At 46.7% G+C, this 18,323-nt stretch overlaps 1 protein-coding gene across 1 annotated transcript in view; it reads right to left on the reverse strand.

Annotated features, from left to right (window-relative positions):
• LOC138528680 (putative methyltransferase NSUN7) overlaps window positions 1-18,323 on the reverse strand; it is a 379,481-nt gene that overhangs the window by 235,224 nt on the left and 125,934 nt on the right. The window contains exon 3 of the mRNA XM_069640537.1: window positions 11,950-12,083. Within this exon, the coding sequence (XP_069496638.1) occupies window positions 11,950-12,083 (134 nt within the window). The remainder of the gene's footprint in view (window positions 1-11,949; window positions 12,084-18,323) is intronic.

The raw sequence follows: 18,323 nt of genomic DNA on the forward strand, positions 1-18,323 counted from the left end.
GCCAAGTCAGGGAAAAGCGATTGCCACTGTGGTACTGTCTTTGACTCAAAAGCAAAGCAATGCCAACGAGTTCAGCACAGCCGGTGAGTTGGAGAAACTGATAGTTGACCGGACTGTGTTATGCTCAAGGTTGCAAGCGGCAACATTGTATGAAGAAAGAGAACTTGAATACAATTGAACTTTGTGAAAACAAGATAGGTACCAGATACAGAGTGGTCCAGTGCCAGGCGGGTGCTCAATCAAAGGTCTCTGTTTGGTCCCCCAGCCCCCACTTGAACGGGGAAGAATTATTGAACTGTGAAATCGAAGTGTTCCTGCAGCGGGTTACATTAAATTCCATGCACATTCGAAAGCCTTGGATTGTCTGTAAACTGAAATTGGTGTGAGCCCGGCCAAGGAGGACTAATTCTTGAAAAGGGGTCTGAGCCCAGAAGAGGGGGATCCTCAGTGAAAAGTAACACACCTGAGAAGATAGTTGTGGCAAATGTGAACCCGACTAAGGGATGCCTAAAAATTGAAGTTGGTCTCAGCATGACTGAGGGAGGCTAAAGAAAGAAAGATCGGAGCCTGCTGAGGGGGATCCCGGGTGAAGAGTAAATCACCCAATGTGAATATTGAGAAAGGAACTTCTTTGTTGTTTATGGTGCATTAGGTCTTCTGAGGCAAGATACTTTGCATAAGAGAGACTTGGGCACAGAAGGCCCTGATGTTGGTGAAAGAAATAGTGACCTCATGCAAGAGAAGCCCAGGAGTGTGCTGTATTGGAGCCTTTTCCTGTGCTAAAAACGTGGGTAAGGGAGGCCAACAGCCTAACATCCTGACTTATTTTGTGAACACCTCTTTCTTTTTGTGAACATTATCCCACAATATTTTGTAGCATAGCGGTAAGGATTGGCAATAGGCTTTTTTTTTTAGTATAGGCACTTTTTATTTGACTAGACTCCACTGGAACTGTATTATTATTATTTGATGGCTGTAGCTCACTTCCATTCTAGATTTCGGTTTAGATAGGTGTTTTTAACACCCCTGATATGGTTCAACAAACACCCTTGAACTGCGATCACTTGCATCTGTCTTACTTTGATACCATGCCGTCTTTACAAAATGGTGTCAGTAGTGGGATATAACTCAATTGAAACAAATTGGGGAACCCACCCACCGAAAAAGAAATCCATCTTTAAATCTAATACTGTATCCAAAGTATTAAGACAAGAGCCACAAAACGACAGCTCTTTTCCGGATAATTTTAACACTTTTTATTCTAGAGAAAGGCACTGTACCATAAAGCCTTTTCCATCAATGGTGTAAAATCTATGGTAACAGCACCTAATGTTCCTAAACCCATGGAACAAAGAATGGGAATCCATTGTTTCTCCCTGACCTCGCAAGCCATTTTACCTGCCCGAAAAAGAATGTTGAGGGCAACACTTATCTTTTTTGATATATGATATGATATGGCATTTATAACGCGCCCATAAACGTGTTTCAAGGTGTGAAATCTTGCCCTCAAGATTATTTAGTACAGGGAAGGGACAAAGTCTTTGTCTCTCTGCAACTATAAGATACCCCTTTGGTTGGTCTTCAATATTTCACCATGCAAGGAGGATAAAGTGAAAATGTCAGCCCTTTTTTCTTGCGGAGACTAATTAACATTTGTTTTTGTGAATTTCTCCATAAACCCCATAAAGATCTATAGGGGAGAAAGAGTGGGGATACTAGTATATGAAACCCATTGGGAAGCACACAGAGAATACCCAAAGACCCCTCCTGCACAAAATAAAATCCCAGAACCCTACCCTTATTGTTTAAAGGGAACATTAGGGGGTGACGGAATGGGAGAGAAGGTGAGAAATCCAAATGAGAAGATACAAGCAGAACCCTTTATTGACAAGGAGGAGCAAAAACTAGCAAACAGTCATGCCCTAAAAAATATGTTTTAGCCCCCTGAATAAGGATAGGAGAGGGTCAACCTCCACTATAGCTCTGGAGGACTCAGAAACCTCTCAATTAGAACAATACTTATTTTGTGGAAAGTGCGGTCATATTATGGAGGGTTGCCCTGAAAATATAGAGTTGATGGAAGCTCAAGAAAGAGAAATGAAGATAGAGAGAGAAATAGAGAGGAGAGCACTCTCAAAATCATCTCCTAAGCAAAACCTGATCAACCAGAAAAGGGTTGAGGGCCCAACCAATAACCATTTTTATATACTGGAGGAGGAGATCAATACAGGTTATATGCTGGAATGCTTTGACCAGCAGTCATCGTTTTTCACACCCCTGATAAAGTTCAATAAACACCCTTGAACTGTGATCGCTTGTGTCTGTCTTACTTTAATACATGCCTTCCTTACAGCTGGCAGATAAAAGACTTGTTCGGCCAGTAGGGTCCATAGGATCACATCCACCTGGAATTGAAGTAAGCTGGAGGGGGCGGTGCATACTGGGATTACTGTTGCTAAGAAAATAACATAATGTGAACAGAGGAAAATGTGTGAGGGGTGTGCAATGCATACCCTGGCCACACAAGGGTGACCATAGAAGTGAATTACTACAAGATTTATTATGGAATTGTATCACAATTGCCAGCCATGAGCAACCCCAGCCACCACCACCATTTATGGCAACATCTGGCAAGCCTCCTGTGAAGTGGGGTGTGTGGCTCAGGGTGTTTGAGACATATTTAGCAGCCTGAGATGGGGGAAATTCCAAAGCTTAGAAGAAAGCTGCTTTGTTAATAAATGCACTGGGTTTGGAAGGGCAAACAGTTTTTCATCACCTGCCCATGGTGCAATTAGATGGTGAGGACACCAATGAATATGAGGAGGCCATACTAAGGCTGCAAAGACATTACTCTATGCAGACAAATGTCATACTAGAGAGACACCATCTCTATATTCGGGACAAAAAAAAGCCTGATGAGTCAATTGAGGAATATTGGCTGCAGACTGCAAATATTGGCTGCAGACTGCAAATTTGGTCAGTTAGTTGATCATAAAATAAGGGGCCAAATTATGGTGTGATGCAACATCAAAATAATACGGAGGGGCTATTGAGCTGTGGGGACCTGGCATTGGACCAGGCAATTTACTGCGTGCAAGCAGAGTAAAGGTTTTGGCCAGACAAAGCAGAGTGACCCCATCATGGTTATATCTGAATGAGAGAACAGTAAGAGTGCCAGTAAACAGAGGCGAATCAGTGAGAGAAGAGGATGCAGGGGTGGCATGCGCAACACCAGCACATTCTACTGATGTGAGGGCATTGGACACATAACATCCAGTAGGATGTGTCCAGCAGTCGGTAGAGAATGTAGCATATGTACACGCCTTGGGGAGACCATGAGAATTTAGCAGCATAAAATGAAATGGAAGACAACCGGATTACAGAGAACATAGTGTTAATTGTGGGATCAGCGCACGTAAAGAAAAAAGGAAGATTGCCACGGTGTAATGTCAACATTTTTGGAAAATATGTAGATCTGATGGCAGACTGTGGCACCACAGTGAGCATAATCTCTAAAGAGACTTACTGTTGTTTCTTTGGCCACATGAGACTGATGGGAGCACGCAATGGCCCTGAACAGTTTGAAGGTGAAAGTATAACCTTGCAAGGATATTTTCATGGAGAATTGGATTTTCGCTGAAGACAAGTTTAGCCTGGCCAGCAAAGGAATGAATGTGCTGGTTTGGGGAACACAGGCCCGGTTGAAGATGGTCCTGAACCCTTGCAGTGATGAGCAAGTATTATCAGTGACTCAGGGACATGATTTGGAAACTATCTTGCTGGATCACAAAGTGGTTTTAGAAGATCGGCTTGGCAGTCTAAGCGGTTTTGTATACCGTATTGGATTGAAGAAAGGTGCAGCGCCTTTTAGTGTGCGGGAAGAACTTGCAGCTCATTTGGGCCATGTGGTGAAGGGGCAGATAATCGAACCAATAGAGTTATCATTATGGATATCACCAGAAGTGGAGGCCAGGAAGAAAACAGGAGACATTCGGCTATGTGTGGACCTTAGAGAGCTAAATGCAGCAATTTATGTGGTCTGTCACCTGTTGCCAAAGCTAGAAGATTTGCTAACTAAGTTGGCAAATGCTAAATATTTTTTAACACTTGACTTGAGAGCAGCATACCCCCAGATATTATTACACACTGATTCTAAGCTGCTGACCACTTTTGAAACACTTGAAGGGGCGTTTCAGTTCAAACGGATGGCATTTGCACTGGTGTCAGCTTCATCAGTGTTTCAGCGAATGATGCATGAGATGTTTAAGGGCACGATAACTTTCAATGATTGAAAGTGATTTACTATTATATGTATAAAATCAGGAAGCGCATAACATGATTTTGTGTGAAGTTTTAACTAGGTTAAAGGAAAGGGAGATGACATTACAGAAGGCAAAATGTGTATTTCTAAAATCGTCAGTGGTGTATCTGTGTCAAGTTATATCAGCGAAAGGGTCCCAAGAGAAGGATTGGTTACGGCCATTAAGCAAGCATCAAGGTCACAAGATAAGCTGTTCTTGTTGATGGGGTTGAGTGAGTATTATACACATTTAATTTCGTTCCTGGTTATGCCACATTGGTAGAGCCTTTGAGAGAGTTGCTTGACAAAGGAGTAACATATGAGTGGAATGAGTTGAGAGAAAGGTTTTCACAGAATGAAAGAGTGCATTGTACAAGTTCCATTATTGAAGGTGTTCTGAGAAGGGATACCTTGTGTTGTGACAGTAGATGCAAGTGTGTGTGTTGTTTGGGTACTGTGTTTGCCTTGGGAGAGGTGCAGACAGTGGCATTTGCCTCATGCATGTTGCGGCATGCTGAATCTCAGTATTCAGTGACAGAGTGAGAAGCTCTTGAATGTGTATGGGCCATGCACCATTGATGTCTTATTTATGGGGCACAATGTTAACTATAAGAATGGATCACAAGCCGTTGTTGAAGATATTACAAGCCGGTGGGGCTGGTAAAGCCACACCTAGGTTGACCAGCTTCACTTCAAAGCTTCATGAGTACCTGTATAAAATGGAGGATGTGCCTGGAACCAGAAATGTGAGGGATCATTTCCTGTCTCGATTGCCGTTTCCAGATGATGGGCCAAAGGATGAAGGGGTAGAAGATAAGGAGATGGTGGCATTTCTAAGTGATGGGAGGAGTGCGATTTCTAGCACTGAACAAAAACGGGTGCTCGAACAAGATAGTGTTGATGGAGGTGATCCAACATGTGAGGACTGGTCTGTGGAAGATGGCATACTTATACGGGATCATAGAGTGATAACACCTTCATGCATCTGTGCAAGGTTGTTGAGAATTGCATATGAAGGTCATGGTCGGTCTACGCAAACAAGAGGCGTGTGTGTGTGAGATGTATTAGTGGCCAAAAATGGACAAAGAAGTGGATTGGTTGGTGGGCATGTGTGGTGCATGTTAAGTGGCAGACAAAGGTATGCCTTGCAAAAAGGTACCATTACAGATTGTTGATTGGCCTGAAACACCATGGACCAAAATAGCAATAGATTTTATAGGTCCCATGCGTAGATTGAATATGGATGATAGATATGCCCTAGCTGTTATGCGTTTATGACAGTACCAACCACAGCTACCATGATTAAATATCTACATTACTTGTTTGGGAGAGAGGGTACTCCCAAACTTTTAGTAACAGGTAATGGAATGCAGTTTACATGCTGAGAGATGCAATTATTTGGGAGTGAGTTGGGAATCAAAAGATGGAGACTGGCACGATATCATCTTCAGGCCAATGGGTTGGTGGAAAGAACCAATAGGACAATAGAGGGATATATTCAATGGGCTATGACAAATAGAGTGCCTGTTTGGAGAGTTTAAAATGACATGCTGTGGGCATACCGTACCACGCCCCATGTGGCGACTGGAATTTCACCCTTTGAATTAGTAAGGGGAAGAAGAGCAGTGAAGATGTTGGTGCCTGCATGTATAAGTTATTTAGCTGGGCAAGGAATATCTCCAGTAGATGCCGGGTGAATTCATGATAAGAGTGCTGGAGTTGCAGCAAAGCAATAAGATGCGTTTTGACAGCCAAACGTGTGTGAAAGAATGTGACATTGATGTTGGAGATGTAGTGCATGAGAAAAAACCATCCAGAGTTGCCAAAGGGGAGTCACAGTATTTTGAGCTTGATGTGGTCACTGAAACAGTAGTGCAGCAAAGCTTGGAAAGAATGGTTGGTGGAATAAGGAGCAAATTGTCAAGTTGGGTAGCAAAGTGGAAGTTTTGGATGGAGGTCGAAGTAGCGTGGATTTGATGAGTGACCACAATGGTACTACGTCCATGCAGGAATGCAGTGGCAAACATATAATGGGGGGCAGAGACAAGTGAGTGTGATGAAGAACACTGGGGCAACCACGGTACCAAGGTGAGTGCTCATCAGAACGATTAGGTGGGAAGTGAGGATAAAACAGGAAGTAGGCATGGTACAAGAGATCACCTTAGACACAGTGCCGGTTATCCTAGCAGGTTCAGAGACTATGGGTCTCATTCGGTCTGGGAACAACAGTGCCATTTAGCTTGCTGGCACTGTTGTTTCCAGACCGGCACACTACAACTCTGTGGGCGTGTACCCTCCCGCCCGGCAGGTCTCGGGAGGATAGCTCAGCGGCAACGTGCTCGCCTTGGAAGCAAGATGACACAGAGCAACACAGGTTCGATCCCGGGTCCATGTTTAGAAACCTCTGGGCATTAAGCGTGTTATAAATAACCTATCATATCATATCAGACCTGCTGGGTGGGACGGCACCCATCTGCAGAGGTTTCACGGGAGCACCAGCACCGTTTCCAACGGTGCCGGTGCTCTCATGTCCCCATTCAGAGTCCTACTGGACTCTATGTGTATGGGGAATAATTAAATTACTGGTGCCGACTTGCCGGCAGCCGGTCTTGGAATAGCCCTGTGGCACCAGGAAGTCAGGCGCTGATCATTTTTTACAGGCCCAGCGTCAACCCGCTGGTAGTACCGGCGGGGTTACCGCTGGACCCATAATGAGGCCCAATGTTTATTATTATTATTAGAACATTTGGGAACATCTTAGGGATTCCATGGTTAAAGTAATCTATTCTTGTGTTATTGTTTAAAGGGAGATGTGTTCCTCGTCTCGGGAGGATAGCCCAGGGGCAACGTGCTTGCCTTGGAAGCAAGACGACACGTACCACCACAGGTTCGATCCCCGGGTCCGCGCTTAGAAACCTCTGGGTATTAAGCGCGTTATAAATAACCTATCATATCATATCATATCATATCATATCATAGTTCTGCGGCATGAGGAACACAATCGTGCATGTGCACCATGCAACACAGGGGTAGAACATTTGCCACAGGGTGAGTGACAGTTGGGAAAAGACATGGGAGTGGGAGACAGTGGCAGCTGCCATTAAGGCTGATGTACGGGCCCTAATAAAGAAGTCGATACATACTACTTGTATGTCATTTTGTTACCGCTACAAGCGCTTTTGGGTTTTATCACAAGTTATGGGAGGGGATAAATGCCTAAAGTTCTGGGGTTCCCCCTTGTGGCAAGTACAAAGAACTACCCATATTGACATGTTTGAGTAGAGGGCCGTTTGGGACCGGTATGGCTCAGCAGCTACCTGATATACCTCCGAGAGGATGAATGAGGCGAGATCCCCTAGGTCCATTGCTCCACAAATAAATCAGTATTCCCACCTTGAGAGACCTTGGGAGAAGGGCCCACTGGAGCTGGCAAACACACACAGACCTACCCCATGTTATTCCAAGTGACATCTAGCAGGAAACCACAAATACGTGGACCTTCTTACCCCACTTGTGCAGTCGCGACCTCAGCAGTACTGCAAAGTTGTAAGCAGCAGCCGTTTCATGAGCACGGCTTACCCGTTATGACCATCAAATGCAGAAGCGTATCCGCAAGAAGGGTCTTCGGATCTGAGTAGTCAGCAGACTAGGCGGAAATGAGAAGACACAGTCCTGCATGAGGGGACCGCTCTAGAATGAATCAAGATGATGCCGACAGACACAGCGCTTTACAGCTCACAGACCCTAATTGAAAGAGAACAGGGCCATACATGAAGAATCAATCAGCCTCACAAGTTAAAATCGCATTACGGGCAAGACCAATAGGAGGTGTGGGACAGTTCCAGCCCCAAAGGGATGATAATAAAAGGGGCAAGGTAATCCCACAGGAGAGTTGAGAGGAAACTCCCAGAGAAAGCCAAAGAGATCCAGAGGGGTGCAGATGTACTGGAAGAAGCTCCCTTCCTACAAGGGGAGAAGGGCTTGATTGAATCCATTCCCTTGAGACTGAGAAGCCTAGGCCTTTCTTTCTTTAGCCTCCCTTTGACACAACAGGAGGATGACGAAGTAGAATTGTCGCCCTCACTAAAAGAGGAGGATGGAGAATGAAAGGCAAATGAGAAAAGGAACAGGTCAAGAAAGCCAAAGGCCTGATGGAAGCCTGCCAGATAGCGCAGCAGGCAGTCAAAGTTGAAGAACATCAGAGGGTGTAAATAGCCTAATCCTGAAGACCAACCAGAGTAAAACCTTCTGGGAACCGGGGTGAAGAGCTGAGGAACCCCCACCAATAACCTGAAGATTGGTGATGTGCTTGTGGTGCTGGGGGTAGGAGGTGCTTAAAAGAAATGTCTGCCCTAGAAGGCCCACAGAAGGTGGGAGAAATACCTATCTGCAATACTATTAAAAAAGAACATGCCGAAATGCCTAAACCCTAGAAAAGGGCAGAGATACAGGTGGCGGGAATGTCTGTAGAGAGGCCGCACAGCCCTGGTCTGCTACTAGGAACCTGTGAAAAGATCCAAGTGGTTGGAGGAAAGCTGTGAAGGCAGATACATATGCCAGTCCTTCTGAAGAGAAAACAGGGGGCTGCTGAAGTGGGACATTGTAAATTCAACTCAAGAAAAGTGTCTTTGAACAATTTGCCAGGGGATCGCAGAGAAGGGCATTAGGACCCAGACTCTAAGTAAGCCAAAGAACTTATGGTTTTGCAGCATAGTGATGGACTTAAGTTTGGGACGTTTTGTGGATTTGCTTTTGGGCCAAGCCTTGGACATTGTTTCCAGAATAGGGAAGCTTAGGTTTTGAGCCTTTGTGTTAGTCATCTGTTTGGAAATCTTGAGTTGAAGAATAGGATGTCTCAGAAGAGACGAGGACTTCTCAATAACAGGGACTCGCCTCACATGGGAGGAGGAAAGGAGGACCCATATTCACACAGCTGAGACCATCGCCTTTTATTACCCAAACCTCTGCAAATTGGCCATTAGAACTTTAGCTATAGTTTGACCCCTTGGAATTGTTAGGCACTTATCCCACTTCCCCGGTGTTAAACAATGATGACCGTTGCCCCATTTCTTTGTGATCTTGTGTGTTTGACTACTCAGCCTACCAGACCCCTATGACACAAAATAAGGAGAACTAGCTCTCAGGTTCAGGAGTGAGAACTGGTCTGGTTAAAGGGTCTATCTGTGGAGATTCCCATTCAGAGTCTGGCTTCTTTACTCCAAGACGCACAGTCTCTAGGATATGGTGTCCTGCTCGCTTCTTGGATATAGCGCACAGCACGCATCTTGGTTCCCTAGTCCCTGGGATGAAACGTTGAGCACATTTCTTGACTTCAGTCGAAAGGGATGTTATGTTGCAAACGTTTTTCTAAGCACATTGACACCCCTGATGGTGGCTTCCTAGTGGTAGAATGACCAGAGCGCATGCAAGAGAAGGACACTCAGGAAGGTTGAGCAGGAAATTGGAATGTTTCTAAGGCTCTACTAAATAGAAGGTGGTCCTCTGACTTTCTCAAAGAAGTTAGAAGAGCCCAGAGTGTAGTCACACTATGCTTCCCACCAACCCCTGGAAAGCAAAGGTATGCATGTTCTGGGCAGCCACTTGAGAGAGTGACGGTCTGGGGTTAGCCCATAAATTAAATGAGCCTCTGTAAGAGAGTCTGACCCCAGACAGCGCAGATGACAAATGACTGGAGAAAAGACTAGTCAACAGGAAAGGAAAAAGGAGTGTAGCCTGCTCCAATGGATCTAGATAACTCAAAACGAATGGATGAGGAAAGGAATAAGAACAGAGGAAAAAGGGTTGAATAGAAGAATAAACTGAAGTCAACCCCCTAATCTGTAATCGTCAGGCTCGGTAGTTGCAGGACCGGCCACAGTGAGCTGAATGCGGCTGAGCTTGTTCCAGCTGTCCTACTGTACAAATGAGTTTCCTTTGTCCTCAAAAAGAGCTAGTTTCCCCAACTTGTACAGACTATATCGCCTGCAGATTCGAATCCTTCTTCAGGCTGGGTACACGTGTTTGTGTGGAATGCATTTGTATTGCTTTCATCCTGATTCGGACTCCCAAGCAATGTATTTGTAGTTCTTTATGAGTCAAAGTCTACATTGCACTGTATAGCTGAATCACGTGGGGCCTGCATTGCCACCATCTGGGCCTCTGTCCACCCTTGTTGGGCAAGTGAAGGCACCACAGAGCTTGGTAAGAACTCATGACACACTGAAAATAAGTGCAACCCGCACTGGAAGTGCGGTGGGGGAATACCGGGAGGTGCAGTTGTGGGAACTCAGGACGGAAATAACCCTGAAACCCATCTCCTGCTGGAGTATACAGGTGGCCCCTAGTAAGACAGAAAGGGGAGGATAAAGATGTGTCTGATGCATGAGGTCTTCTCTGCAAGCCTCTGTGTGCGCCCGGTATTCTCTCAGCATGACTTGGATCTTCTCCACAATCCTCCCCCTCACCTGCATGCTACCCATATTCTTCCCAAACCACAGTATTCTTCTCATCATCTTTCTAGCCACCTCCACTCACCACATGCTCTCAAGGTTTTCACACATCTTCCATGGTGCCTTCCAGGGCCTCCTTCACAAGTTCTTTCTTAATCTGCTTTGTGTGTGTATCCGATATTTTAGCCCAAATCTTTGTCAAGCACCCAAAGAATTCTCATTCACTTCCATGGATCCCACATGCACCCCCTCTAGTCTCCCTTCTTGTTCACACCCTCCACATACTCCCCATCACCTTGGCTACTCTCCACTTGCTAAAAGATGAATTGTGGTGCCCTGTCTGTACATGCATCCAATCAACATATGTGGAACTTCTCCCTAGCCACATGTCTCTGCTTACTATAAATGCAGTGTGTGTGGGGTTACGGGTGGGCCATCATGCACACAATCTTAGTGACAGTGAGAGAAGGGGTAAAAGGAAGGACAGACGTTGATGCGTAGAGCGGAAGAGTGTTGATGTGTAGAGTGGAAGAGTGTTGATGCGTAGAGCGGAAGAGTGTTGATGCATAGAGCGGAAGAGTGCTGATGTGTAGAGCGGAAGAGTGTTGATGTGTAGAGCGGAAGAGTGTTGATGCGTAGAGCGGAAGAGTGTTGATGTGTAGAGTGGAAGAGTGCGGAAGCGTAGAGCAGTAGAGTGTTGATGCATAGAGCAGAAGAGTGTTGATGCGTAGAGTGGAAGAGTGTTGATGCGTAGAGTTGAAGAGTGCTGATGTGTAGAGTTGAAGAGTGTTGATGCATAGAGTGGAAGAGTGTTGATGCGTATAGTTGAAGAGTGCTGATGTGTAGAGTTGAAGAGTGTTGATGTGTAGAGTGGAAGAGTGTTGATGTGTAGAGTGGAAGAGTGTTGATTGCTGTGGGTTTTTGGTCACAGGTATGCCTACTACTATTGCTGATGGGTACTATGGGAATGATTGAATGAGAGCACAGTGGTTGGCTTTAATTGGGTCTGTATCTGCACAGGTTGCACACCTGCATATATCCAAGTACATCAGAAGAATGCATGTATGTATGTGTACAAGCATTTCCCCATGTTTTGATTATTCTTGAATGATTCTTTTGAGATGATTGATGTGAGCTAGTGGCTATCCCATTATCCCACACTCGCGGTGCCAATCCAGGGTCTACCAACCTGAAGCTTACCTGTATATAGCGTTCGCCACGTCGGTCACCTCCTTCCCCGCTTCCTCCTCGGATCCCAGAAATGGCAGCATAGTGAACTTTCTTTTGTGGAACTCGTGGAGTAAAACCATTGCCAGTGCGGTGAGGTCTGCGGGCTGGGCAAATTGAAGAGGGAACACGAGAAAGAAGGTGAGTGCTTTGCTAGAATGTTCTTGTTTCGTGACATATAAAGTTCCTAACATGGGGCAACCATTTGGAGTTTACATACTTCGAAAGGGAAAACCAAGGGGACTGTGCACTTAAACCATAACGACTGTGGAAGTGATCAGAAAAGGACACATCCATGACGGCAGGAACTCATGGGGTTGTAGAGAAAACATACATTCAAATCTATTTATGAATGTAGACCAGATGGTTCAGTTTTTAGTGGGGAAGAGAGTATATTTGAGAATGTTGCGATAACCCCAATTTTGCAAAGTCCACTTATTTGCAAGTTTGGAGCAATCAGCAATCGCCTACAGTGTTCGGAACAAATCTAGGAGTACCTGATGTCTTCATGCTTTAAAGGTCACTGGGATCAGTATAAGAGGCAACGCTTTCTGTGCATTGGGCACATACACAGCCTCATTTTTTTTAAAAAGCATTCGTAAAGCCAATAGTCTTGGCTTTTGCAGTTGTTTACTGCATTTCACATAAGTAAGACTGCAGTAAATAGTTGGGTTATACTTACCCAGTAATTCCAACCATGTCAGCAAGTTATTCTTTGCAGGCACCTTCTCCCCTACTTAAGGAGCCCTCCAGCCTCTTTTCCTTTGCAGATGAGGAGCAGGTGCAAGTGGATCTAGGTCACGTGGCCTTCCAGGTTGGTGTTCTTTTTCTCCACTTAGCAAGCCCCGCCCACCTGGTGCCTCCCTGGTTTCCGCTCTTTTTCCCTATTTAAAGAGCCCTCCAGCCTTCTTCCTTCCTGCTCTTAACTTTTAGATCTAGGGCGTCCGAAGCAAAGGGCTGATGAAGAAAAGGCCAATTCCTGGTTGGACCTGTCCGGACCAGGAGGACCCATGGCCCGAACCCCTGCTCAGACAGCAGGTAAGCATGCACCAACATGTGTTTACTCCCTCTGTCCCCACAGGCCATCCCCACCCCCTCTGGTCCCCCGTGATGTTTCCTTGTGCCCCCCCTTCACGCACACAGGTGTTGCCTGTTTTGCTTGATACTAATACCCTACCCCCCCACACCCCCTTCAGCCTACTTCTGCAGGAGTCTGTCCTGATAAATTCTGGTTTCACATCACTGTCTTGTGGCCAATGCTGGATTTTACTTTTATGGACTTCATTGATTCACGGTGCGTCACCCTTTCTCAACCCTCATGCTGGGGTTCCTTTGCATCTTGTACTCATGGTGGCCCTGAATCATGCTGTTTCCATCTTCATCTTGTGTCCTGGCTTGCAACATTGTGTTACTACTGACTTCTGCAATTGTATTTGCTCTACCCTCTTGCTTCTCCACTCTTCTTGACTGCTTACTCTCTGTTCTCTCCTCCTCTCCCTTTCTCCCTTTTCCTATCTCCTCTTCTCCTCTCCTTACTTTCTTCCATGCATTTAATCTATCAGAATTGTCCCTGGACCTAGTACATTAGCAGCCTCGTCTGCCCCCACTTCCTCCAGCACTATCTGAAATGTGGTCAGGCCTAGTATGAAAGTCGCTTGTTTTGTTCCTTCCCTCCCTTTCTGCACCCCTCTCCCTCACCTTTTTATTTCTCCGGCTCTACCAGAAATGTTGTAAGGCCTAGTACGGTAGTCGCATGTCTGTTTCCATTTCCTTCCCACTCTCCCCCTCCCTTCCTTATCTATTTCTTAGCTCTTGTACTATCTGAAATGTCGTCAGGCCGAGTACGATAGTGAATTTCACATCCTTACTGTTCATGGCCTGTAAGAATGTTTTGTATTTTCCCTTGTTCTCTCCCTTGCCTTGAAGCGCTTTGAAACACATTGTGTATAGGCGCTTTATAAATAAACTATCATATAACGACATTATAGACATAGAAATAATTCTCTTCACTGGTGTGTACCAAAGTGTTTCTGCTATTGCTATTACTAATGTTATGTGCCAACGGACATAGAGATACATGGAACTTTGAAAGTAAGCATGGTCATGTTAGGGGTGAGCTATGGTTGGAGGGAGATACGGTTGTGGGATAAGGGTGAGCTATGGTGGCAGGGACAATGGGTGAGATAGGGTGGGAGAAGTAGGCAGGGGTGTGCACGGCAGGCAAGTGTGAAGTAGGGAAGATGGTCTAGAGGGGTGGGTGATGGAAAGTGAGGGGTGAGGTCTGGTGGGCGCTGAGGTCAGGTAGGTGGGGGCAGGGAGGGCTGAGGTTGGTTGGGGGAGGGGAGATGGTGAGGGGTGAGATCGGGTAGAGGAAGAGAAAGTGAGGGCGAGGTCTTGGGACAGAGAGGTGAGATACAGTGAAGGGTGAGGTTGGGTGGATAAAGGGACAGTGAGGGTTGAGGTCAAATTGGTGATAGGGAGAAGTGAGGTTTTGTGTTAAGTGGGAGGGGAGATAGTAGAAATGGATGAGGTTTGGATAGAAAGTAGTGAGGTTGGGGCATGGACATGGGGCCAGGTTGGGGCAGGGAAAGAGAAGATGAGTGCCAGGTGGATGGGAGAAGTAGTGAGGTAGCAAGGTAGTGATAGAAAAGTCTGTAGGGGGAGGAGGTGGAGTGGGGGATGGGGTAGAGAATGAGTTGGAGAAGGGTGGGCAGCAGAGAGTGGGGGAAGGGCAGGTGGGGCAGAGTGTGGGGGAAGGGTAGAGTGTCAGGGTTGGGTGGGGGTAGAGTGGGGGCGTGGGGTTGGTAGAGGGGTAGTGTGTGGGGGGAGGGTAGGTGGGTGGGGTTAGAGAGAGTGGGGTAGAGTGAGCGGGGTAGGGAGGCAGCTTAAGGAGGACAAAAAACATCTGCTGAAAAAAGTAGCCCAAATTTTACCCCAATTGTCAACATATAGCCCAATATGAAATCACGGCACAGTTGGCAAATGGAAAGCTCTGCACCCGACTTGCTTCTTATGAATCTGTTGATTGGAGCAAACATTGTTAGGGAACTCCTCATTGGGTAGCATGGTGGAGGAGTTTGGTCAAAGAGATGTTAGTGATTTGGCAGTTTCATGCCATGGCAGTGCTGGTTGCTATGCCAACTAGATACTCTCAGCCCAGAAACCTCATTCCCTCTCTCTCTCTCTCCTGTAACAATGCTGTTGGAAAGTTTGTGTCGTGAGCGCCACAGAAATTCGCCACAACCATAAAATAACTATCTGCTGTGCCAAGGAGTCAAACCCAGGTTGCACAGGTGGGAGGCTAACACTTAGCCACAAGACCACACCAATCACCAGGGAGGCCTCTGGGAAATATCGTGTGTGGACAGCCTGCTATACTTCCAGATTCTACACTTAAGAGATATACACCTTCTGTAATCAGCCAGTTCTGTAATAAGTGGCAAGTACTTACTCGGTCTGTGCATTTTCTTGAATCGCTGCAGCCAAGACACAACAAGTGCGTACATCAGCCCCCTCGCCCAGATGCGAAGGAACACAACTCCAGGTGTGGAAATTGCTTAGCTACCTTTCATTGTGCAATTGCCAACGTGTTATGTGTGTTATCGCATCCATGGTGTGGTCGGAGGCTGATGTGTGCATTTGATTTCTCTGCGGCAGAGGCGCCGGAAGCCTTTCTTGAAACAAGCAGATCTAAAGCTGCATTTACTGCGCGTGTTCAATTCCATGTTGGGTTTTCAAGACGGTAACATTTTAGCGCTGCTCGTTTTCAGGAAAGCTTCCATCTCTAGGGTTCCCTTTAATCTTCAGCGAGGAGATGTGACTGGAAGGAAACCTCGCCCCTCAGCTGACATTTGGGGATAAGGCAACTCACTGCTCAGCTGGGAACTGCAAAGGCCAGTGGAGACAGAGGAGGACTGCACGGCAGAGATCTTATCCTCCACTCTTTCCACCTCCTCTATCTCCTCAGTGCTCCAAAATGAGGCAGCGCATCTAGTGGAGGCAGAAAAGCATTACACCTCGCTTTTATGCCTGGACTTAACACGCCGCCTCATTTAAAATCAGGCCGGCCGCGATACCGGATGCATATTTCTGTATGGCTGCCATCTTCAGTGGTCTAATGGAGGTCTCCCAGCTTGTGTCGCAGCCTGGTGATCTGGAGAAGGGATCAAGGCATTTGCCAGTGACCTACGAAGGCTACTTCAGAAGTCTTCTGAGACCCAAGGCTAGTTTCTCAAGGTCTGTAAGCAGTTAGTCTCAGCCTTCTGTACTCCTGTGAGCTGTGCAAGAAGCCCAGTGAAGAGGCAACGCCTGTGTGGGCACAGCTTAGAGATATTGCAAAGAGATTTTGATTCATAATTTTAAGGGGCACTTCATAGTGAGTAGAAACAGCTGGTGGGGACCCTCAAAACGTACGCAAAGCTTTTGGCATCTCTGTCCACAAAAGCAAAATCAGAAGAACGTGAAAGGTTTCAGGTTAGTCGCTACCTATGACGGAAGAAGCCGACTGCAAATTAGCTGTAGCCTAGGAACCAAGTTGTAACTTTGTTTTTGTTGTTGCCTGTGAAGCAAGGGGTTGGCTTCAGGTTAGTGGTTAGCTTGGGTAAGTCGTTACCCAGGAAGCAAGGGGTTAGTTTAAGGTTAGTCGCTGTTTATGAAGGCAGGGATTTGCTTCAGGTTAGTCGCTCCCTACAAATCAAGGGTCAGCTTCAGGTTACTCCCCTCAAAGTAAGGGGTCGGCTTCAGATAAGTCACTGCCTACAAAGTAAGGGATCAGTTTCAGGTTAGTTGTTGCTTACAAAGTAAGGGGTCAGCTTCAGGTTAGATGTTGCCTACAAAGTAAGGGGTCAGCTTCAGGTCAGTTGTTACCTACAAAGTAAGGGGTCAGCTTCAGGTTAGTTGTTGCCTACAAAGTAAGGGGTCAGCTTCAGGTTAGTTGTTGCCTACAAAGTAAGGGGTCAGCTTCAGGTCAGTTGTTGCCTACAAAGTAAGGGGTCAGCTTCAGGTCAGTTGTTACCTCCAAACTAAGGGATCAGCTTCAGGTTAGTTGTTGCCTACAAAGTAAGTGGTCAGCTTCAGGTTACTCAATGCCCACTGTTAGGAAAGATTGTTCTTTTTGCTGCTTTCCCTCCATAGACATCAACGGCACACCACGCGTTTTGCTGTAGTCTGAACCATTCCTGACATTTAGGAGGTAAATGAAACCTTTCTACTTCACTTACTTTGCTGAGCGCATCTGTTTTCATGGGCAGTCATTAGTCGCCATGGCTGCCGATGTGGGAGAACTCGTTGCCAATGTTGGTTTATTTCTCCCAGCACACACCACCTTCTGTGAAGTGCGTTAGAGACACTGTATGCCTCTAACTTGAACTTAATGCCAAAGAGAGCCCCATATACTCTAAAATGTCTGTGCCATGAGATTTCGGCCTGCTCCTATGCAGGTCTCCTGAAGACCTTCATCAGTGCTTTCACCCCTGGACCAGTGGGAACGACCAGTCCCAACCCCTGCTGCAAGATGAAGACATTGGGAACCTTTGGAAATATCCCCCAAACCATCCTGTGGGCTGACCAGCTTCCCGGGCTATTTCGCTGCACCAGTCACCGCCTCCAGCTGAGCTTTGGGACTTCGTACATCCCCGTCACATCAAAAAAGAAGCCTTTCACTCAAGTTGCAGCTCTGTAGCTACCCACCACGAAGGACCCGTGTCTTTGTTTCTGTGACGAGAGTCGCCTCTCGCCATTTTCTTCAAGTGTCCGTCACTGATCGCCACCTGCATCGTGTCCTGAAAGTCTTCCGAGATCATCACCAGTGCTGGTCCCACCTACAGCATGTGCAGGGTGTCCAGCAGTCCCAGCACTCAGTCTAGTGAACAGAGTGCTGGTCCCGTCTACAACACGTGCAGGGTGTCCAGCAGTCCAGTGCATAGAGTGCTGGTCCCGTCTACAACATGTTCAGTAGGGTGTCCAGCAGTCCAGTGCACAGAGTGCTGGTCCAGTCTACAGCACGTGCAGGGTGTCCAGCAGTCCCAGCACTCCGTCCAGTGCACAGAGTGCTGGTCCCGGCTACAGCACGTGCAGGGTGTCCAGCAGTCCAGTGCACAGAGTGCTGGTCCCGTCTACAGCATGTGCAGGGTGTCCAGCAGTCCAGTGCACAGTGTGCTGGTCCAGTCTACAGCACGTGCAGGGTGTCCAGCAGTCCCAGCATTCCGTCCAGTGCACAGAGTGCTGGTCCCGTCTACAGCACGTGCAGGGTGTCCAGCAGTCCAGTGCACAGAGTGCTGGTCCCGTCTACAGCACGTGCAGGGTGTCCAGCAGTCCCAGCACTCAGTCCAGTGCACAGAGTGCTGGTC

Source organism: Ambystoma mexicanum, chromosome 7q (assembly GCF_040938575.1).
Source record: "Ambystoma mexicanum isolate Mex_15411 chromosome 7q, UKY_AmexF1_1, whole genome shotgun sequence".
NCBI lineage: Eukaryota > Metazoa > Chordata > Amphibia > Caudata > Ambystomatidae > Ambystoma > Ambystoma mexicanum.